This window comes from Podarcis cretensis (genome assembly GCF_951804945.1).
Source record: "Podarcis cretensis genome assembly, chromosome: 10".
Classification (NCBI taxonomy): domain Eukaryota; kingdom Metazoa; phylum Chordata; class Lepidosauria; order Squamata; family Lacertidae; genus Podarcis; species Podarcis cretensis.
Genome location: NC_137179.1, coordinates 14,035,544 through 14,058,581, shown reverse-complemented (window position 1 = coordinate 14,058,581; position 23,038 = coordinate 14,035,544). Strand labels below are relative to the sequence as shown.

General features: G+C 44.3%; 1 protein-coding gene and 1 long non-coding RNA gene across 4 annotated transcripts in view; one reads left to right on the top strand and one right to left on the bottom strand.

Moving 5' to 3' along the window:
* Positions 1 to 23,038, top strand: part of BCAT1 (branched chain amino acid transaminase 1) — a 69,112-nt gene that overhangs the window by 17,637 nt on the left and 28,437 nt on the right. For 2 of the 3 annotated variants that reach the window (XR_013842803.1, XM_079992897.1), the window contains exons 2-4: positions 2,213 to 2,281; positions 12,983 to 13,183; positions 17,867 to 17,923. Coding sequence is in view for 2 of the 3 variants with exons in the window: in XM_079992897.1 (XP_079849023.1) it covers positions 2,213 to 2,281; positions 12,983 to 13,183; positions 17,867 to 17,923 (327 nt within the window). In the remaining variant the exon portion in view is untranslated. The remainder of the gene's footprint in view (positions 1 to 2,212; positions 2,282 to 12,982; positions 13,184 to 17,866; positions 17,924 to 23,038) is intronic. The other variant, XM_079992898.1, reaches the window with a different exon arrangement.
* LOC307225440 lies at positions 501 to 21,585 on the bottom strand. The gene is made up of 2 exons (XR_013843014.1): positions 21,439 to 21,585; positions 501 to 957 (listed from the first exon to the last, which is right to left on the bottom strand). It is a non-coding gene; the product is annotated as an uncharacterized lncRNA (long non-coding RNA).

Below are 23,038 nucleotides of genomic sequence, written 5' to 3'. Positions count from 1 at the left end.
GGGATTCGAACCGCCGACCTTTCGATTGGCAAGCCCTAGGCGCTGAGGCTTTCACCCACAGCGCCACCTGCGTCCCACTGGGTTTTGCCTACTGCGTAGCAAATCGTCAGAACTTGTAAGTTGCGGTTAGACATTGGTTAATTTTTTGGTTGGTGGAGGGGATGAGGTTGGCTGTGCCTGCCCCTCGAATGCTGCTGCTGCAAGGGTATTCCGTTAAAGGAATCCAGGGGCTTGCCATCTTTTGTCTGTATCCCTGACAAAGGGCTAGGGCCATGCAAGAGCCCCTGGGAGCATTTGGGGAGAGGTGTGAGCCTGGCACCCAGCTTTTTCTCTCCCCAAAATTACTTACACTTACTGACTTCTGCATGGGTGTGGTTGTCAGTTCTGTTCCTACCTCCAAGTGGGAACAGATAGTCGCTAACCATTGCCTAAGCAGCCACTCACTTACTGTAATTCAATAAAGTTGTGGCCAAAATTATGCCAACAACCAAAACAAAAAATGATGTGTGAACGTGTTTTTATTCAGGGGTGTCTTGGGGGTCCTCGACACACAAAGGTCTTTCCCCATAAACTTAGGCTGAAACAAGCCCTGGCAGCGTTAGTGAGCCACTAAGCCCTACACAGCACACCAACCATATTTAAGACTCCCAGGTGAAGCTTTTTCTTTTTTGCTTTCTGCACAAACAGGGAGTGGGGTGGGTGGGTTTGCCAGGCACACCCTGATGCTGCCTTCCCTTTCCTTTGGGGCTTAAAGAGGGGTGAGAACTGTATTATCTGTTGCATTGCAGAGGACTCTGCTTGCAGGCATTTTGCCAAGCTGCCTAATCTCTTGCTGCATTTGAAAGGTTGGTTGTCACTCAGGAATGGCATAGAATATCAAAGGAAGATTGATGGACTGCTGGATCCTTCAGGAGACTCCAGTTGCTCACCTCTGAATCATCCTGACCTCGAGTTGACCTGAAAGGCAATATGCGAATCGTGAAATTCCTGTTAGTGCTAGTAAATGCACACAGGATTTTAGTAACACATGCAGAGACTAAGCAGGTTCTGTTAACAGAGTTACATTCACTCCATCCTTAGGAAAAGAAAGAGAGAACTGCTAAGTCACTGGTTTTCTTGCAGGTAAAGGTAAAGGGTAAATCTGACCATTTTTCTCTCTCTTGGTTTCTCGTTTTCCCAGTCTTACCTTGAGTTCTCCAGATTTACACATCCATTTGCAATTCATTCATTTAATTTTTTTGCCGTATAATTTTTTTATCAGTTTTTTTAAACGTTTTCACAACAATCTTTGAATCAAATAGTTACATTATTTCATGAATTGACTTCCCACCCCCATTTACTCAAAACATTTTCTACAACATTATATCTTTTATCTATTGCACAAAGTTTTTTCTATTGCAATTATGTTATCGTCCTTCTTCTGCCACTTTGATCTCAAATCCTGCCCGTGATTTCATTTGACTGTATGGAAGGCCTCGATTCTTCATCATTTGGATCTCTTAATTTCGCTGTCAGCTTTGCCGTTTCTGTCCAGTTCAATCTCTTCCCCATTAATATATGCATTCTTTTGCACACTTTACCCTAGTTTATGTGTACGCTACTTCCCTGCAGAGCTGCAATGCAAAATTGCACAAGTGGGAATTTCAGAGGCAAGTGCTGTGTTTTAAATCTGCAGATTGCTTTGGAAAGTGTGGAATAGGTCGGTTCTCCTTTAAATGCGAGCTGAGTCAAATGTCTTTCCTGTCCCCAGTTGCAAGTTGCTGTTCTAGACTGCTGCCAGGAGTACAGGGCTGCACTTTGGAACACAACTAGCATTTGGTTTTGATTTTTCATCCTAGAGAAAGGGCCGGGGCGGGGTCATTAAAAAATGTCAATAAATAAATAAATGTATGGATGATTGATTGAACAGATAGAATTGCAGGCTGCTGCCAAGTCCTAGTTCAGGTTTTAATTTTGAAACAATTGTGCTGTTGTTCCTCGGGGTCTCAGGGTCCCTAGCGCTGGGCACAAAGTAGGATTTCACCAATCCTCTTGTGAGCCAGAAAGAGTCGAAGGCACAGAACAAGATGTCTTGTACGCTGGCAAGCTGCAAAAACTGTAGCCCTCAGGTAGTCTTGCCCAAAGCGGTAATTGACTTCCTTTCCCCATTTTTGAGTCCCTAGAACATATGCTTAAATTCTTCAAAACCATGTTGCCTTTTTGTTTCTTGCAGGGTTGTCAAAATGACTGTGCCACTGGATGTATGGAGGCAGCCACAAAGCATGCGATCGAATCTTTCAAGGTATGTTGTTTGCTAAAGCAGGAGTGCCTGTGGCACTTCTCTGCCCTGCGCAAAGCATTGTCCTTAAGATGCACGCTGATGGAGTCAGCCTGTAGCGCTGTTGATGTGTGTGAACACTTCAGTCTTGGTCTGGGTGACAAGAAGGCTGCATCTCCTGGAGCAATTAAACTTCAGAGATTTTTAGGGGTGAAGCAAACAGCTTCATTTCCTTCCTCAGAATTCTGGCAGATAGTTGTAAGTGAAAACTTAGAAGTGGGTATACAATGGTACCTTTGTTCTCAAAGGCCTTGGTACTCAAACAACTTGGAACCCAAACACTGCAAACCCAGAAGTGTTCCGGTTTGCGAACTTTTTTTGGAAGTCGAAATGTGCTCCGTTTTGAGTGTTACTCTTCCAATTTGAGTGCCACACTTCCGTTTTGAGTTCCACACTTCCGTTTTGAGTTCCATACTTCCATTTTGAGTGTTACACTGAGGTCTGTCTGTTTTTGCTATTTGTCTTGCATTTTTGTGGCTCTCTTTTTTGTGTGACTGTGTGGAACCCAGTTCAGCTACTCATGGATTGATTGATTGATTGATTGATTGTGTGACTACAGTACATTGTTTATTGCCTTCATTTTATGAATCAGTGGTCTTGTTAGATAGTAAAAGTCATGTTAAATTGCTGTTTTAGGGGTTGGTTTTAAAAGTCTGGAATGGATTAATCCATTTTGCATTACTTTCTATGGGAAAGTGTGCCTTGGTTTTGGAACGCTTTGGTTTTGGAGCGGACTTTTGGAACAGATTAAGTTTGAGAACCAATGTACCACTATAATGGAGTATCCTGGAAGGGGATGTGGAACCTTAAACAGGAGTCCTGAGCAGCCCCCACTGCAATTTATTACCCCTTTGGAGTTGAGCTGTGTCTTTGTATCCTTCCAGGCCATGATGTGTATGGTTTTAATTTTTGATTTCCTTTTGGCAAATTTTGTTTTGCTTTCAGCCTTTTAATGATCGCTTCGTCTTAAGCCGGCAGCCAGCTCACATTCCAGGTGTAAATTTCAGTCAACAGATGGGTCATCTCAGTCGTAATTTATAACAGCCTGAAACGTAATTTTAAAAAGGGAGGTTTTGCTGACCTTATGCCCTAAGGACTGACCCTCAGGACTATTCTGTGGTGTTTGGGCATGATTTTGGTTCCCTTTGCTCTATGTCACTCATCTCTCAGTTGGGTCCCTTGAAACTTATTGGTCTTCCAGCGTGAAAAGCAGAGGTTAAACCCCTGTTCTCTCTGTTTTCCAAGAGAGAATGTGATAGCCAGGATTTATGGCCTGGCTATCATTAAGCACCACATAATTATCTCTGACAACAGACTGTCGACAAGAGGCATCAAGTCCGCCATCTTCATCAAACCTCAATTTAATTTTAAGTACAGAATAGAGAAGGAACTCCCAGATAGTGACTTTACTTGCAAATCAGTTATTGAGATATCGCAAGCAAGTTGTTAGCACCAGGGCTTTTTCAGTTTTGCTTTTTTGCTTATTTCCTCCACCCCCTGCCCTGGTGAAAGGGTTAATCTAGATTAAATGGGGAGGAAATGCAGACTGTTATTCTCATGATAATAACATAGTGCGGATGCTACAAAAATCTCACATGCGCGAGGAGCACCCCATCCCATAATAAACTTTAGTTTGGTAGCACCCAGCATCCCAAATTCAAAAACTAGCTGACTTAAAAAAAACAACAACCAGCCTTCATCAAATGTCTGAAAGTGGACAGTCTTTGAGTACAGTCTGAATATAGCTCATGTTAGCATCTGTTTTGTAATATTTGCAGTGAACCTTGTCTAAACCTTGCAGATTTTATCTACGCTCTCGCTTACTGTGGATTTTTAAAAAGCTTTGGTGACTCTGTTTCAGATTTTAAATTGTTTCTCTGAAGGCATCGAATATAATTTTGTTGTAAAGAGGCTTGGGGAGCCAGTGTGTCTATCAAATTGTCTAAACGTGTAAGAAAGGAATAAATCCTGCCGTAATTGGGAGTATCTTTATGGCAGGAATACTACTGTGAAGAAGGCTGTGTGCTTTTCAGAGTACCTTGGGTGGGAAAGGAAAATTACCCTGGCACAAGTTAATATGTTCTTACAAAAGCTCGCTCTAAAAACCATGAATGAGCTGGTTTTCGCAGACACACAAGAGATATAAACAGGCAGTTTGTTTTTTTCCACAGTAATCTCCCTTCCTGTTGTCTTGATGGGCTTTCTGCTGAAACTGCTTAGGTTTTCTTGGAATCGGACTTGATATGGATCCAAGGTTGCTGCGGTGCACATGATTGTTGCGTATCCGTGTGTGGTCTGTTTCCTATTAGATTTGTCCAGGAACAAACATGAAATGGAAAAATAGAGCCAGAATAAAGTAGCACAGAGGACTCTTAATCAGTATTGTTGGGGGTAGAGAGACAAGGGCTGCATAGCCTTCTGGGGACCAAACATGGGCGGGGTCCAAGGCAAAAGTGGGTGGAGCAACAGATGCAAATGTTACCTTTCTCCAGCGGGCTAGTGTCTACACACAATCACACATCCATTTCTGTCCCCCATCTAAATCTGGAAGAGGCATTATCAGAAATCCAGGACATATCCCAGGCAAAAGCAGTTGAGTGCCACACAGTGCCAGTAAAGGTCTAAGGGCCAGACAGAGACCTGGAGGGCCACATCTGGCCTCTGAACCCAAAGTTCCCCATCCCTGTGGTATTGCTTCTATGCTACAATCATAGAATTATAATGTTGGAAGGGACCATGAGGGTCATCTCGTCCAACCTACTGCAATGCAGGTATCTTTTGACCAGCGTGGGGCTCAAACCACAACCCTGAGGTTAAGAGTCTCATGCTCTTTGTTTTATTCATTTATTGTAGCTTGGTTCCAAAGATCCAAACCATAACAATTAAGGGTTAGTGATTTCCCTCTGCATCTCCCCCCCCCCAAAAAAAACCCCATATGTGGAGGGTACTCCGGAACCATTTAAAGGAGTGTTGTGAATGGAGGAAGGCTGCATTTCTTTGCATTAAAATCTGTGTTTAGGTGGAGTATAGATCGTTTCCTTTATGCCTACTGAGTCCATGAAGTTCAGCATTGACATTCTGAAATGCTGTACAGCAGGGATGTCCAACAGGTCGATCATGATCTACTCTTAGATCCCCGGGAGGTTTTGGTGGATCGCGGTCTATCGCTGGGTCCCTTTCCGTTGTTAAATTAGAATCCTGCCCCGCCCCCCTGGCGTACCGTCCACGATCTGCAGAATCGAAGACGGAGTATACTGATCTGTTGGTGAGTGGCTGTTCCCCTTCCTCTCTAAAAAAAAAGCTGAACAGCTTTGCCTTTAACTCACAAAAAACGGTGCTTTCCTCCTTCCTAAGACAAGCTTAACAACTTCGACCTGAACCCCCCAAAAGGCGGTAGATTACTGTCAGTTTTTAATTCTGTGAGTCTCTTGGGAGTTGGCCAACCCTGCTCTACAGGAGCCAGAATTCCTGTTTCTTTGCTAGACATGGAATCATAGAATTGTTGGGATGGTCATCTCAAGCGTAATCTAGTCCAACCCCCCGCAATGCAGGAACCACGGCTAAAAAATCCCTGACAGATAACCCACCCAACCTCCTCCAATGAAGGAGAGTGAACCATCTTCTAAGGTACTCCCTTCTGCTTTTGAACAGCTCTTACCACCAGAAAGTTCTTCCTAAGTTTTAGTCCCTTTCAACTCTGCAATTCCATGTTTCTATCGAGATGGAATCTCCTTCCTTGTACAGTGGTACCTCAGGTTACAGACGCTTCAGGTTACAGACTCCACTAACCCAGAAATAGTACCTCGGGTTAAGAACTTTGCTTCAGGATGAGAACAGAAATCGTGCTCTGGCGGTGGCAGCAGGAGGCCCCATTAGCTAAAGTGGTACCTCAGGTTAAGAACAGTTTCAGGTTAAGAACGGACCTCCGGAACAAATTAAGTTCTTAACCTGAGGTACCACTGTAATTGGAATCGAATATTTCAGTTCCTACCCTCTGGAGCAGCAGAAAACAAGCTTGCTCCATCTTCAGACTCCTTAGATATTTGGAGATATCTCAGTCCTATCTTCTTCATGCTCAACATATCCAACTCCTTCAACCGTTCCTCAAAAGGCCCATCTCTCTGTCTTCCATCTGCCTGAATGAAAGGGAGCTGGAGGGTGGGGGGGAGGCGGAGGGAGAGATAAGCAGGCCAATAGATGGAGCAGATGGCCCTGCAGGAACAAGCCCTTAAAAAAAGAAGAAGAAAAAGCCAGGTCACACTAAAGTCTTAGCAGTAAGCACTGCCATGCCTTATGGCACAATTACTTAACTTGGTCGGAGCGCAGACTCCGGCTACAGACGTGTTTTGGCTCATCGTACAGTGTCTGCCTTCGAGAGCTTGTCGTTCCAAGCGATGTGGTAGCATAAAGATTCCTCGCAGCTTAGAGAAATTTTTTTGCTTAAGGCGCACGGTCATTTGGGGGGAACACATCCTGATTGTCCGGGACTGGCATGGTTGCGACGAGTGTGCAGCAAAGGCAGGAAGGGGGCAGAGGCTGTTTGAGGGGAAATGGTCAGCAATATATGGGGTTTTGTGCCACCCGGGAAGCAAGAGCCAGGAATGGACGAAAGGGAAGAGATGGAGCAGTCGGAGACAAGGAGGTGCAGGATCCGTCACAAGAGGAGGAGGGACCAGGAGGGGCTTGAAGAAGCAGGGAAAGCAGGGTGGATTTGATTTAAATCAAATTGATTTAAATCATGATTTAAATCACTAGTCAGTAAGACTTGATTTACCGTATTTTTCGCTCTATAACACGCACCAGACCATAACACGCACATAGTTTTTAGAGGAGGAAAACAAGAAAAAAGAATTCTAAACGAAATAGTGGATATATGATTTTTGTGGTTCATGCTGTGGCCACAGACATGTGATCTGACAGTGAGTTTGGAGTAGCCCAATGCAAAAATCCTGAGGATCCATGTGGATCCATGCTTTGTAACCACGGAGGAGGGAAGGAAGGGGAACCATGGATCCTCTGCTCACGACTGCAGCAGATCCCCCCCCCCCCCCGGCCACCCACAGGCATTCGCTCCATAACACGCACAGACATTTCCCCTTACTTTCTAGGAGGAAAAAAGTGAGTGTTATGGTGCAAAAAATGCGGTAAGTCTCCCCCTCCCAGAAAGACTCATTCTTGCTGGTATAATCTTAATATTTACAACCAGATGAAGGTTTCATTTTTGGAATAATAAATTTTCAGAGTACTTTTTACAGTTATATCAAAAATTACTGATTTGGTTATTCTATTACAGATAATTATGAAATTATTGTGAGGTTTAATAAGTTAACTGTTTATATTTGGACAACTGTTCTGCTGTACTTTGTTGGAAGGATAAAAATAATCATTTCCTGAATAGCAATTTAAACAATTTGTTTAACTGAAACAGTAACATTATAGCATATGTATCCATGTTTGTTAACTGATGTGGTTAAAAGATTATTATTAATATTTTATTATTATTCCACAAATTAACACTCTTCTCCCCCTCCCTGCTTCTGACATTTCCTGGGTGGTCCCTTCCTATTGGGACTAGAGGGGCAAAGGGCAGAGGAGATCAGCAGTTGGGTAGATCCACAGCCAGTGACAAGGCAGGAGCAACTATTTATAGTTGCTCCTCCTCCTCCTCCTCCTCCTCCTCCAGGCAGTTATGCTAAGGCAATATTGAAGCTAAGAAGGAAGAATCATACAACCCTCTGCAGTGCAAGAATCCCGCCCACTGCTTTCACTGGGTAGTCTCGAACCACCAGCGTCCTGGTTAACAGTCAGGTAGTGAGTACTACCCCCTAGACTGCTTGTAAATACAGTGGTACCTCGGGTTATGGATGCTTCAGGTTAAATACGCTTCAGGTTACAGACTCCGCTAACCCAGAAATAGTACCTTGGGTTAAGAACTTTGCTTCAGGATGAGAACAGAAATTGTGCTCCGGCGGCGCGGCAGCAGCGGGAGGCCCCATTAGCTAAAGTGGTGCTTCAGGTTAAGAACAGTTTTAGGTTAAGACCTCCGGAACAAATCAAGTTCTTAACCTGAGGTACCACCGTAGGCAAATTGAGGCGGGGAGGATGGGGGGGGGTGTTGTTCTCCATATGCCCTAACGGACTGGCCTCCAATGCTTTCTTATCTTTCCCCTGGCAGTCAGAGGAAAATTGTCTGAATTGTGGCAGCGGCTTCCGACAGTACCGTATAAGAAAACTGTTACAGTTCCGGATTAAGTGGAAAACCACAAATTATAAGCCTCTGCAGGTGTTTGTGGTCACCTTCAGGGTACAATGTACTTCAGTTTTGGTGCGCCTGCTCATGTTACCAAATGACTAACATCAGGCGAATGTTTTGTGTGCGCGCCATTTTCTTTCTTTCTTTCTTTCTTTCTTTCTTTCTTTCTTTCTTTTTAAATATTTATTAAAATTTTTCAATTTAATACAAAAAGAAAAAGCAACAGACAAAAAAGCAAAAATACACAATTAAAACAAACAAAACAAAACAAGTATAATTCCCATTTCTTATTTCCATTACCTTATTGGCAGAGATGACGGGCAGAATCCGGGACCAGGAGAAGGAGACAGTGGAAGAAGATTGGAAGAAATTTAAAGACTACCTTAATAAATACTATAAGATTAGTGAATGTTAGATTGACAGGGGTTTAAAAATAATGTGGTTTTCAGAGACTTTGATTAAGAAAAGGAATGGAATTAGTAAAAAACTTTTGGGAAACAAGGGAATGGATTTGCTGATTGGATAATGAAATTAGAATACAAAACGGGGAGGTATGAGGAAGTCGGGGAAAATAGGTTGAGAAATTTAAGGTTTGAAATTATACTTGTTTTTTTTTGTTTGTTTTTTTATTGTTGCTGTTTGTATTTGTATGTTTTTATTGGAAATGTTAATAAATATTATTTTAAAAAAATAATAATAATATTTCCATTACCTTATATCCCGGACCTCCTCTCACCTCCCCCTTTTGTATTCCAATTCAGATTCTTAATTCAGCAAATCCTTATTGTAATCTTTCTTTCTTTCTTAGTGCATGTGGGCTGCTGGGATAGTACTGTGTACGTGGGCTACATTCAGCTTAGCTTTTACAGTCATACCTCAGGTTACAAACGCTTCAGGTTGAGCGTTTTCGGGTTGCACACCACGCCAAACCCAGAAGTACTGGAACGGTTACTTCCGGGTTTTGGCGCATACGCGGAAGGACTAAATCACACTTTGCACATGCGCAGAAGCACCAAATAGCAACCCGTGCATGCACAGATGCGGCACTGTGGGTTGCAAACGCTGTGGGTTGCGAATGTGCCTCCCACATGTATCCCGTTTACAACCCGAGCATCCACTGTACTCAAGAGTAGACCCACTGAAATTAACATGTCTTAGTTAGCCACGTGCATTGGTTTCAGTGTAGGACTATTCTGAGTAAACATTAGTGGAATGCAACCCACAGAATTTTATGCTGGGCACAGAAATTCGACATACCGAGGATATGTAAACCCCAGGTGGCAGTATCCAGTGCACTTGTCTAGTTTGCACAAGGATTTGCATTTGTGCAATGGAACTCCTCGCCTCTGTCCCTGTACGTACCCAGTGCCCTCCCAAAACTGCCCCCAGGGAAACAGTCCTCAGAGTAGATCTAAGAGAGAGCACAGGGGCAGAAAAAGTGCATTGAACACTTCCCACTGAAATTAATTGGCCCAAGTTGGTCATGTCCATTATTTTCAATGGGTCTGAGGGCTCATCCATTCTTCCCCTTCTTCTACATTTCTAGGCACAGACCTGGGCTTCCCAGGTCTATGTCTGAGCACTTTTTCTCTTCCTCCACCCCCACCCCCCCCCCCCCCCGCTTTCCCCATGGAAACCAACTCTTCATCACTGAATCGTAGCATACTGTAGAAAATCTGAATTGCTGTTTGCTCCGATTCAGCAGTAAGGATCAGGTAATACACCAGCGGCCAAAACTGTGGAAACCTTTTGGGAAAAGTGTATTTCTGATGTTTGATGGCTCATAACACCTGATTGGCTCTCTAAACACTCCTGCTCATTGGCTACATTCAAATGAAGGAAAGCTATTGCATATCAACCTAAGCAAGTTGTGCTTCCTTTTTTCTGGTTATTTGGCTATAACTTTGATAGAATGCAGATAATTGAACAAACTTTGCATTACATTCTTCATCAAATTATGTTTCAATTGATATATAATTTTACGGTATTACTAAAAAAAAAAGTGGTGTCATGAGCCATCAAACCTCAGAAAGACACTTTTTCCAAAAGGTTTCCACAATTTTGTCCACTAGTGTAAATAATGATGATGATGATGATGATGATGATGATAGCACTCAGGCACAGACCTGGAAAATGCCGTCCTGTACTTAGAGAACACAAGGTAAAAGGTAAGTCAATATGCCTAGCACTGACTACCACCCCATGTAAGACCTATTGCAGTCGTTGAGAGTCGTCAACAGGCTCATCACAGTTATCTGCCAATCACCCATTCCCACCACCCTTCTGAGTAATACCCCTCCCCACCTTCTCACTATATAGAAGGGTCTGGAAACTTCTGTTTCAGTGTATCTGAAGAAGTGTGCATGCACACGAAAGCTCATACCAAGAACTAACTTAGTTGGTCTTTAAGGTGCTACTGGAAGGAATTTTTTTTTGTTTTGACTATGGCAGACCAACACGGCTACCTATCTGTAACTACCACCCCATGTGTTTAAGGTAAAGGTAAAGGGACCCCTGACCATTAAGTCCAGTCACGGACGACTCTGGGGTTGCAGTGCTCATCTCACTTCACTGGCCGAGGGAGCTGGCATTTGTCTGCAGACAGCTTCCGGGTCATGTGGCCAGCATGACTAAGCCGCTTCTGGTGAACCAGAGCAGCGCACGGAAACGCCGTTTACCTTCCCACCAGAGCGGTACTTATTTATCTACTTGCACTTGATGTGCTTTTGAACTGCTAGGTTGGCAGGAGCAGGGACCAAGCAACGGGAACTCACCCCGTCGCTGGGATTTGAACTGCTGACCTTCTGATTGGCAAGGTTTAACCCACAGCGCCACCCGTGTAGTAGCTCTCCACAATTTAAGACAACAGCTTCTCCCCACCAAATCTAGAAATGCTGGGGATTGAACCTGGAACCCTCTGCATGCAGGGCAGATTCTCTACCGCTGAGCTACCGCCTTTCCCCAGTCTGCCCCCCCCCCCGGAGATTAGATACAGGCACCGACAAACTAAAATAGCTGTTGCATATGTACGTATTGTCCCATTTCGTTCGCTTTCTGAGCCTCCCAAGTTGCCACCTGTGGAGGCTCCCCACAAAGACCAGGCTCCCCACATGGTGGCTCTGAATGCCAGCACAATCACACAGCCGCTTTTGTCCTTTTGCAGCCACTGCTGGTTCTGTAAGGACAGCATTTCATGCAGTGCTTTCCCCGCCTGCCTACGTAGAAGACTTTGGAGCCAATTTTACATTTTGACAAGTCAGCGTTAACGTTTCCTCAACGTTTCCTCAACGCAGACGTTTTGCATCGAGGAAATGAACCTGCGGTTTTCCACCCTATTCTCTCGTGGGGTTTTTGGGGGGCACGTGTCTTGGTGCAGGATGAATGTTAATTCTGTTTTTCAGCTTGCAGTCCTGTGCTTACTTAGGGCAGCGTGTGCCATGTGATTGCAGTGGCATTTTCTTGTTTTCCAAAAATCAAAATTGCTGGTAATAATAATAATCTGGCTGAGTTTCCCCACCCGCTCTGGGCGGCTCCCAATCGAGTGTTAAAAACAATACAGCATTAAATATTAAAAACTTCCCTAAACAGGGCTGCCTTCAGATGTCTTTTAAAGAGAAGATAGCTACTTATTTCCTTCACAACTGAAGGGATGGCGTTCCACAGGGTGGGCGCCACTAGCGAGAAGGCCCTCTGCCTGGTTCCCTGTAAAACTCACATCTTGCAATGAGGGAACCGCCAGAAGGACCTGGGCGCTGGATCTCAGTGTCTGGGCTGAACGATGAGGGTGGAGATGCTTCTTCAGGTATACAGTGGTACCTCGGTTTACAGATGCTTCAGGTTACAGACTCCACTAACCCAGAAATAGTACCTCGGGTTAAGAACTTTGCTTCAGGATGAGAACAGAAATTGTGGCGCGGCGGCAGTGGGAGGCCCCATTAGCTAAAGTGGTGCTTCAGCTTAAGAACAGTTTCAGCTTAAGAACGGACCTCCAGAACGAATTAAGTTCTTAACCCGAGGTACCACTGTATAGGACCGAGGCCGTTTAGGGCTTTAAAGGTCAGCACCAACACTGGTTCAAAGGACCAGTGTCAGCACTTAATATCCTTGGCCAATGGACAGGGTCCACATGCCCTGGCAGAATGCGCCAGCGTTGCTGGATGGCTTCGCATGGCGACTGGCTGTGAACTCCTGTTTTAAATTGCTGTGAGTGATCGCCAAAGAAGAATTTTTGTACAAGCAGACCTGTCTAAATGCTAAATAAACAGGCCATGTGGGCAAGCCCCCAAACCAAAACACACTTAGTTTCTTGCGGAGCCATCTTTGAAATCTAGTCTCGGGGTAGTTTCAGCTGGACACCATCAATATAGCTTTACATGTATTTTCATGTGCTACTGTTGTTTTCGTCTGCCCAGGCTGCTGACCTAATCATCACCCCGTCTGCAACTTTCAAAGAGAAGCCAGACCCGAAAGGCCTGGTGTTTGGGACAGTCTTCACCGACAACATGCTCTTCATCGAATGGTCGCTTGCTTCTGGCTGGGAGAAGCCTCACATCAAACCTCTGGAAAACCTCTCGCTGCACCCCTCTATCTCTGCTCTTCACTACGCCGTAGAAGTGAGTACAGCGACAGTATGAGAAGCAGCGAAACAGTATAATGCCACTTTAAGCCACCCTGGCTTCCCGCAAAGAGTCGCGGGAAGTGTTAGTGTGTTAAGGGTGCTGAGATTTGTTTGGAGACCCCTGCTCCCCTCTCAGAGCTACAGTTCACTGGGAAGCGGCATTGGTCGTTAAACTATTATGGGAATTGTAGCTCTGAAACAGGAGCAGGCGTTGCCTAACAACTCTCAGCTCCCTTAGAAACTCACGACGGTTTACATGCAGAACTACTGCTTTACATGTACATTCATACCTCAGTTTACAGACACTTTGGGTTGCGCGATTTAGGGTTGCGCTCCGCGCCGAACCCGGAAGTACCAGAACAGGTTACTTCCGGGTTTTGGCGCATGCGCAGAAGCGGTAGATTGCGCATGCGCAGAAACGCCGAATCGCAACCCGCTCGTGCGCAGGCACACAGGTTGTGAACGCTGCGGGTTGCGAACGTTTCTCCCGCACGGATCATGTTCGCAACCCGAGTGTCCGCTGTATAATGCAGGTGAGGGTTTTAACACCAAGCTTGCTTCTCTCTTTCTCTCTCTCTCCCTCCTTCCCTCCCTCATATCTATCCCCTGCTTTGCTTAACATCCAGATCGATGAACACTTTTGGAAAACTTAAAAAAAAAACAAAAAACCAATGCACACCCTTTGCTCACTATTTTGTGATATTCGGTCTAATAAACATTAGCCCCCCGCCAACTGGATTTTGGTTTTGAGTGTGGGTTTGTTTTGAAACAGAATATTTCTTCTTGTGCTTTGTAAAATGTTTTCACCTATGTTTCAGTGATAAAACGCAAGGTGCCACAACCTACTCTGTTGTTATTACTGAGGGTAGCTCTAGAATAATCGGATACGGAGGGAGAGGAATGCAGAGAGGGAGAGATGGCAACATTGCTGACCCCATTTTTCCAGCAACCATTTTTTCAGTTAGGAGGAAATGTATGATGACCTATGTCCTCATCCCCATTTCATTGGCTGCCATTTGCGTCAAGACAGGGACATGTCCACAGGATTGCATCATTTCGCTAGTTTTCTAAAGCTTTAAGGTTGGCCACTAATGATATTATTATTATTATTATTATTATTATTATTATTATTATTATTGCATTTGATTTATTAATCACCCAAATTTATTTACACGTAAAAGAATTAAAAACAGTTAAAAATGCAAAACAGATATATTTAAAGACAAAAACCCTAACAAGTGGGCACTCATGATAAATACCCATTTATATAGCTGGAAAAAGCCTGTTGGTACAAAAATATCTTCAACTGTTTCAGGAAAGTGTAGATAGGAAATGATGGGAAATGATATATAATGAATTGAAAAAGATGTTTCAAATAACGTTTGTAAAAACAAAACAAAACCCAGAAGCCGTCCTTTGGGGAATTAAGGGACAGAACAACCCAAACTGTATATAAATTTATTCAAGTATGTGACTACAGTGGCAAGAATGTTACTTTCCCCAAAATGAAAAGAAGTCCCAGCAAAAGAAGAATGGATACAAAAACTTATGAAATATGCAGAAATGGCAAAACTTACTGGGGGGGGGGAATCGAGACAACGAACTTTTTATAAAAGAATGGAAATGGTTTATTGAATATTTACAAATAAGATGTAAATGGATAAGAGCACTGGCAGGATTACTGTAATAACCTGCAATTTTATAAGAGGATCTTTTTAAAGTAGATGAATAAATGAGTAAATTAAGTTAATTTGGATCTGCAGAAAATATTAAAAATAACGTTAAGGAACCACAGAAAGAGGGGGGAAGGAAGTCATGTTTTGAAATGTTGAAATGATTGTAAAATTATTGAAATGAAATAATGATGATGATAAAGAAAGTGTAGATAGTGGGCCTCTGTCATATCTTGACAGGAATTCTCTTATGGGGAGGCACCCGTGCCCTTCTGCAAAACATGTAGTTTAGCTCAATAACCTTCAACCTGGGACTCACCTTTTGGTCCAAACATACATTTGAGGACCCATTTCTTCATCTTTCAATATATTTATGGTAGCACTTCTACTGTTCTGACTCAATTGAGGTATGACCTTGCAGTGAGTCCCAACCCTCCAGTTGAAGACCAACGATCTCAACGTAGGGTATTAAGAACCGACTCAGTAGGATTTCAGAAAGTCATGTTTACTCTGTCAGAAGCCTTGTGGGTGGGGGTTGCCACTAGCACCATTCATTTATTTGTGACAACTGTTTAAGACCTTAGCAGTTTACTTCTGCCATTTTTAAACATCCGTGTAGTGCCACAGTGAAAGTTGGGAGGGGGGCCAGGTGGAGAGCAGCTGTTGTGAAGTACCAAGCCTCCACCCTCCATTTTTCTTGGTGGGATTGGGAGCCGCCAGTTCTTTGCAGCTGAGAAGACAGCTTAGTCATGTCGAGAATAGCCAGCCAGATGAGAACACTGCTCAACCATAAGGCAGTGGAACAAACCCACATTTCTAGGGTTAACTCTTGTCTTCTCTAATTTGGTAACAATAGCCACCCCATGCCCCATGTCAGGAGCTCATCCTACACTCGAGTAGAACCCTGGCAGAGACACATGCCCGACTGGCATGTTCCCTCCCTCCTGGTCTTTCATTCGGGAGCTTCAAAAGCTTTCTTCTGCCCGAACATCACAGCGACTGATGCCAACCGACACCGGCACACTTAGGGATCTGCAGAGTCTTCACAGCTTGCGTGACAGACCTCAGAAGCTCAGCATTTTGGCTAATCTACTTTATTTACATATACACACACACGGAGCACTGCAACATGGCTCCCTCTCTCTCTAGCAGCAGACAGCAAAAAGAAAAAGAACAAAGGACAATAGTCCCACTTCACGGAACCCAGTAACACAAACATCCTGTCTCCGTCCCTTCCCACTCTGTGGAGTCAAAACATACACCGTCATGTGATAGACAAAAATCCCATGACTGCAATCATGGAGCAGGAATTCTAACAGGCATGCCTTGCCCATGTTTCCCATCATCCCTGCCCACTGTTCCTGCAGTTGAGCTAAGTTTTTTTTAAAAAAGCAGGCATAAAATAAGATTTATTCTGGAGATATACTCAAAATGGTGAATGCCTCCAAGACACACGTTGCATCTGGTGACATTCCTAGCCGTGCTGCATGTTGGGGTTTCAAGAATGCATGCTGTGAAATAAATAAGCAAGCATATTAAGGGAGGTTCAGACCTGTACGTACATTATTAAAAAAATGAATGACTTGCAGCTGAATGAATGAACTGACTGCCGCGAAAAGTATTGCACTTTAGATTATGACTGCACATTTTGATATCACAATAAGCCATGGTTTATCATGATGGGAACGAGATTGCCAAATCATCAGACTTGTACTCACCTTCTCCCCAGCACGGGTATGATAAATTTAGAAGATTTCATTTCTGTTTTGATTAACAGTGGCTTGCAGTGTTGCCTGAACTCAACCGTCTATGGTTAGCTTAACTGTGGTTTGTCAGAAACAAACCAACTTCAAGCCATAGTTTGTGAAGCTGGCCAGCTTCAGTTACTCCAAATTAAGACTATATCGACAGTTTGGGTTGCGTAATAATAATAATAATAATAATAATAATAATAGAAACAGAAGCCAAAGTTTCCAGTCTCCTCTTGAGCCATACCAGATGAGAAGGGGGAACATGGAAGGCTTGCATAGGCTCATTTGCATCATGATAAACTCTGGTTTATTTGTGATGTTCAAACACAGACACTATGGAAGTATTGTCTGTGATGTCTGGCCCATGCTGATTCATTTGCACACACAAATCATCATTCAATACTGCAAAAGGCGACTGGTTGCGTTTGTTAATCAGCCCCTCGACTTCGCAAGCAAAACAAGCTACGCCAGTCGTTCTGCTGGACCAGAAGCCAGGATGGTTAACGGTTAAGGCACCAAATGTCCAACGAGACTGAATATGTTATGCCACCATTGGTGTCAGAGCCTCAGCAAGTGCACATTTCCGCTGCCACAGAGCATGTGGAGAAAATGTGGCCGTAAAGTCCTCTCCCTCTTGGACACGTTTAAAAATGTACATTTGTTCTGGCATTGCTGAACTTCTATGCTTTCCAAAGATTTAGGTGGGAAAGAGAATCTGGCCCCAAACCCTTTCACCTGAAAAACTTCTAAGTTCTCAGGAAGACAGTACTGGGCTCTATTTTTAAAAATCCATTTTTGTTTTTAATTAAACATTTTAACCTCTTGTCTCCCAAAGAAGAACTCTGTGGGGGTTATTTTTTGGGGGGTGGGAGGAATTTTTTAGACTGAGGAGATCTGGATGCAGTCAGGCAGTTTTCCCCAACCTAGTGCCCTCCAAATGTTTTGTATTAAAGCTCCCGTCACCTTTGATTGTCGGCCATGCAGTTGGGGCTGATGGAAGTTGGAACCCAAAAGTTCTGGAGGTCACCGGGTTGATAATGACTCCCCTGTTTTTATGTGGAGCAAGGAGCCACAGTCGGATCCTGGATGTTTGTCTCGCTCGCCGTAGCGTTACTGCTGTAATACGCTGTCTCTTAAATCTTCATGCTAATAACCAATATGCTCTTTTTAATATATACATATTTCCCCCCCCTATTTTTTATTTTTATTTTATTTTTTCCCGTTTTTACCTTTGCTGCACCATGTTTCCTCTAGCCAAGAGGACTGACAGAGGCGAAACTGCTCCAAATGCTATGGCTCAATGAATATACAGTGGGTATAACACAACATGACAATGATGCTTTTGGTATTCCTCCCCCCCATCTCACCCCACCCACGTCTCTCTGCATTTCTTGTGATCCGTGACCCCCCGCCATGATAATCCTGGCTCTGCAGGCTACGTGGTCTAGCTCGTGTGTTGCAGACGCACAGCAGATGTCAGATTATTACTGTTTGTTTGTGTGTGTGAATGAATGTATGGATGCCGCCATCAAGAATGAGCCTAAACTAGCCTTTCCAATATTGTCTTCATTTAGAAAATAGATGTACCGCTTAAGGAGGTATTTTTTTTGGGGGGGGGGAGGTAAAAAAGCTTAAGTATTTAAAATCAAAATCCAATAAACTCTTTATCCCTACGTCTGGCTTCCATGAAACCTGAGTGCAACCTATACAGTGGTACCTTGGTTTGCAACCGTTTTGGATTACAACCACGTCAAACCCTGAAGTCTGTGTCCATTTTTTTGGATTACAACCCATTTTTTTTATTATTACATCCCCCCTTTTTTGGGAGGCCCCATTGGTGAAAGCATGCCTTGGGTTACAACCTGTTTTGGTTTACAACCGAACCTCCGGAACGGATTATGGTTGTAAACCAAGGTATCACTGTAATGGTGCTCTTTTAGATAGGAGAAGCCATAATTTAAGAGATCGCATTTTAGGGGTGTGTTTTAGTGGTGGCCTTTATTCAAACCAATGCAGTACAATCAGATAATAGAAATAAAGATCAGAATACATTCAATATGCAGGAAAAGCCCCATCATGTATTATAGGAAAGTCAACAACTGAACAGGATAAGCCACACAAACATCCACTTAGACCTTGGTGAACAACTGATTTTTTAGGAGGTGTTTGGCGCATCTGACAGGTCCAACTAGGCTGCTTTTCATATGTGATGAGTAAAGTCCTATTCAGGCATAAGCACATGAGCCCAAAGTGGGGATGGGGCATGGACACAAACCCCACCCCCAACAGTGCTGGTGGCCCATAAGAAGATGCCTGCTGTGTGAGGCCAAAGGTCCTGCGTGAAACCTGCAAGCTGGATCTGAGCATAGCTGTCATCTTTTCCCTTTTCTTGCGAGGAATCCTATTTAGAATAAGGGAATTTCCTTTTGAAAAATGGAAACATTGACAGCTATGGATCTGAGATCTCCTCTCCTGTGGCTTCTAGCAGCTGAAATTCAGAAGGATTTATGCCGCCAACCATGGAGACAGGAGAGCATAGCTGGCATGGCTAGTAGTCTCCATGAATTTGTCCGGTCCCCTTTTTAAAGCCGTTCAAGTTGATGGCCGTAGTTGCGCCTCGCGGGAGTAAATTCCACACATTTTAACTGTAGGCTGCATGAAGAACCACTTCATTTTGTCTGTCCTTCATTGGGTAGCCACAGCCTCTAGTATTATGCAAGAGGGATTGAAAGGGGGGGGGGTTTAAAACCTTAAAGGTAAAAAAGGCAAAGGACCGCTGGACGGTTAAGTCCAGTCAAAGGCGACTGTGGGGTTGCGGCGCTCATCTCGCTTTCAGGCCAAGGGAGCCGGCGTTTGTCCACAGACAGCTTTCTGTGGTCGGCATGACTAAACTGCTATTGGCGCACGGAGGTCTGTCACGAGTGCCAGAGCGCATGGCGCTGTGGTCTAAACAACTGAGTCTCTTGGGCCTGCTGATCAGAAGGTGGGTGGTTCAAATCCTCGCAACGGGGTGAGCTCCCATTGCTCTGCCCCAGCTCCTGCCAAGCTAGCAATTCGAAAGCATACTAGTGCAATTAGATGAATAGGTAACACTGCAGCGGGAAGGTAAACAGCATTTCCTTTCGCTCTGGCTTCCGTCACAGTGTCCCGTTGCACCAGTAGCGGGTTAGTCATGCTGGCCACATGACCCAGAAAGTTGTCTGTGGACAAACGCCCGGCTCCCTCGGCCTGAAAGCGAGATGAGAGCCGCAACACCATAGTTGCCTTTGAGTGGACTTAACCGCCCAGTGGTTCTTTACCTTTTACCTAAAATCTTATCTCTAGCCACTTTCTTCACAACATACTTTTTTGCACCTATATCATACCCCACTGATTCCCCTTTTCCCCTAACTAAAAATTAGGGGAGGGGGATGGGAGACTAGAAATTGAAAGCGAAGGCCTGCAGGCAGTTTCTGTGCGTTGAAAATCCTGTTTCGGACCCTCGCTTAGAACATGGAGCTGGCATGCCCAGGGATGGTGAGGTGGGACTTCCATCTTTTGCCCAAATCCTCTCCCCACTTTTAGCCCACAGACTTAGGAACGAACGCCTGAATAGGACCTGAGTGGGGGGACTTCCAAGTAAACATGCATGCCCTGTGTAAAATTAAAGTAATAACTCCGAGCTTTTCTGGCTGGTTGCCTAGGCAACGATGCAAGTAGCTGTTTACAAGCTAGGATCATAACAGGCTTTGGCCTAACATAGAGAGATACACCAGGGGCACCTCCTTAATGGTATTTTTATTTTAAAAGCGTTTCTAACCTACTAAAAACAAAGTGAATAAACAGTATGAAAGAGCGGCATTAGAATATAAAAAACCTGGAAGTATAAGCTTGTCTTCATTGGGAACCTAAAACCTAACAGTAGAGTTGTTCACACATTACAGATGTACTGTATTTTTCGCCCCATAGGACGCACTTTTCCCCCTCCAAAAATGAAGGGGAAATGTGTGTGCGTCCTATGGGGCAAATGCAGGCATTCGCTGAAGCCTGGAGAGCGAGAGGCGTCGGTGCGCACCGACCCCCTCGCTCTCCAGGCTTCGCGCAGATCTCCGCAAGCCGTGGGAGCCCGCGCTGGGCATGAGACTTCGCGCGGCTCTCCGCAAGGCGCGGGAGCCCTGCGCTGGGCTCCTGCGGCTTGCGAAGAGTTGCCTGTTCTGGGGGCTGGGGTCAGGGGAAGCTCGGGCTTCCCCCGCCCCAGCCCTGCGCCTGGGGGGGAATAATTCCCCCCCTTTATTTCCCCCCAAAAAACTAGGTGCGCCTTATGGGACGGTGCGTCCTATAGGGCGAAAAAAAGGTATCTGTGTACACAAATGGTTTAGCTGTACACAAATACTATATTTTCATGTGCAACGTTCGGTGGCTGTGCCTTTGTAAACAATAGCTGAGCTGTGCAAAGAGGGTACACACAAACGCTACACTCTAGATGTATAGGGGGCAGTTTGTCCCCAGGTCCAGTGTAACGTGAGAACAGCCCCACCGAAGGAGCAGGATGGTTGTTCCCAGAGAGATGATTCCACAACGGGGGTCAGTGCTGGCCGAGACATATTGCTACCTGAGACACAGCACTAAATGGCACCCCCCCTTAAAAAAACCCCCACCCACAAATAAATGAAGGTACATAATACTCAAGGCCTGTCAAGTTATTTTGGCACCTGAGGCAGAAAATCCCACAGGCGACTGCCCTTCCCAGACAGTAGAAACATTATACAGGGGTACCTTGGTTTAAGAACGATTCGATTTATGAACTCCGCAAATCTGGAAATAGTGTCCCGGTTTGCAAACTTTACCTCGGTCTAAGAACGCAATCCGAACGGTGGAAGGGCACCGGTGGTGGGAGGCCTCATTAGGGAAAGCGCGCCTCGGTTTAAGAACGGTTTCGGTTTAAGAACGGACTTCAGGAACGGATTAAGTTCGTAAACCGAGGTACCACTGTATATTAAATAGCAAGTTGCTCCTCTTTAATGGCTGGCCTGATCCGGGTGTCATAACTAAGAAGGCCACTTGCTTAATTTCCACAGGAGCAGGGTCTGCACAAACTGGTTTGTCTGATAACAAAATGACAGCTTTCCTTGGGGATTTCTGTTTGTTATCCACCCCCCCCCCCAAAAAAAAAGGTGGAAGGGGTTGCTTGCAGATAGGCAGGGCGCTTGCAGATTTGCAAAACAGAGGAAATGTGGCGCTTCAAAAGAGAACCTGCACTTGCGGACTCTCTCAGGTGTTGGGACGCCCCTCTCTAACCTTTGACACCTCAGAAAGGGAGAGAGATTTTGAGGATGCACCTTATTATTTTGATGCTAACCCATTTTAACTTATTTTTTAATATTGTATTTTTTAAATTGTTGTAACCCCTCCTTTTTTAAAATAAGATTTTGGTAAGAATTTTCACAAGTTGTAATCCACCCTGGGACTTTTGTGGTGAAGAAATCTACTAATGATGATAATTTAAGAATAGTTAGAATCATAGAATCATAGAGTTGGAAGAGACCACAAGGGCCATCAAGTCCAACTCCCTGCCAAGCAGGAAACACCATCAGAGCACTCCTGACATATGGTTGTCAAGCCTCTGCTTAAAGACCTCCAAAGAAGGAGACTCCACCACACTCCTTGGCAGCAAATTCCACTGTCGAACAGCTCTTACTGTCAGGAAGTTCTTCCTAATGTTTAGGTGGAATCTTCTTTCTTGTAGTTTGGAACCATTGCTCCGTGTCCGCTTCTCTGGAGCAGCAGTTACTCTGGTTGAAATAGATGCACAGAATTGTAGAGTCAGAAGGTACCCTAGGGGTCATCTAGTCCAACCCTTGCAAGGCCTCCACCCATATGAACTGGTGGCAACATGAGAACAGTTCCTCATTGGTGGAATGCTTTTCCCAGGGAGACTCACCTGATGTCTTCCTTACTTATCTTTGTGTGCCAGGCAAAAATATTTCTCTTCTCCCAAGCCTTTGACTCATTAAACAATCTATGCCCTTTAAAAAAAATAAAAATGGGAGGGAGGTTACTGTTTTTGTTCATTACTACATTATGTATTTTTGTGTTTGTGTACTGTAAACCACCTTGTAATCCCCAGATGAAGAAGGGCTGTATAGAAATAATAATAATAATAATAATAATAATAATAATAATAATAATAATAATAATAATGGAATCCCTGGCAGATGGTCACCCTACCTCTTTAAAAACCTCCAATGAAGGTAGAGTCCACCACCTCTCGTGGGAGTCTGTTCCTCTACCAAACAGTTCTTACAGTCAGAAAGTTCTTCCTGATGTTTAGTCGAAATCTCCTTTCTGGTAACTTGAAACTTGTTTGGGTCCTACGCTCTGGAGCAACAGGAATAAAGCTTGCTCCATCTTCCATGTGACAGTCCTTAAGCTATATCTCCTCTCAGT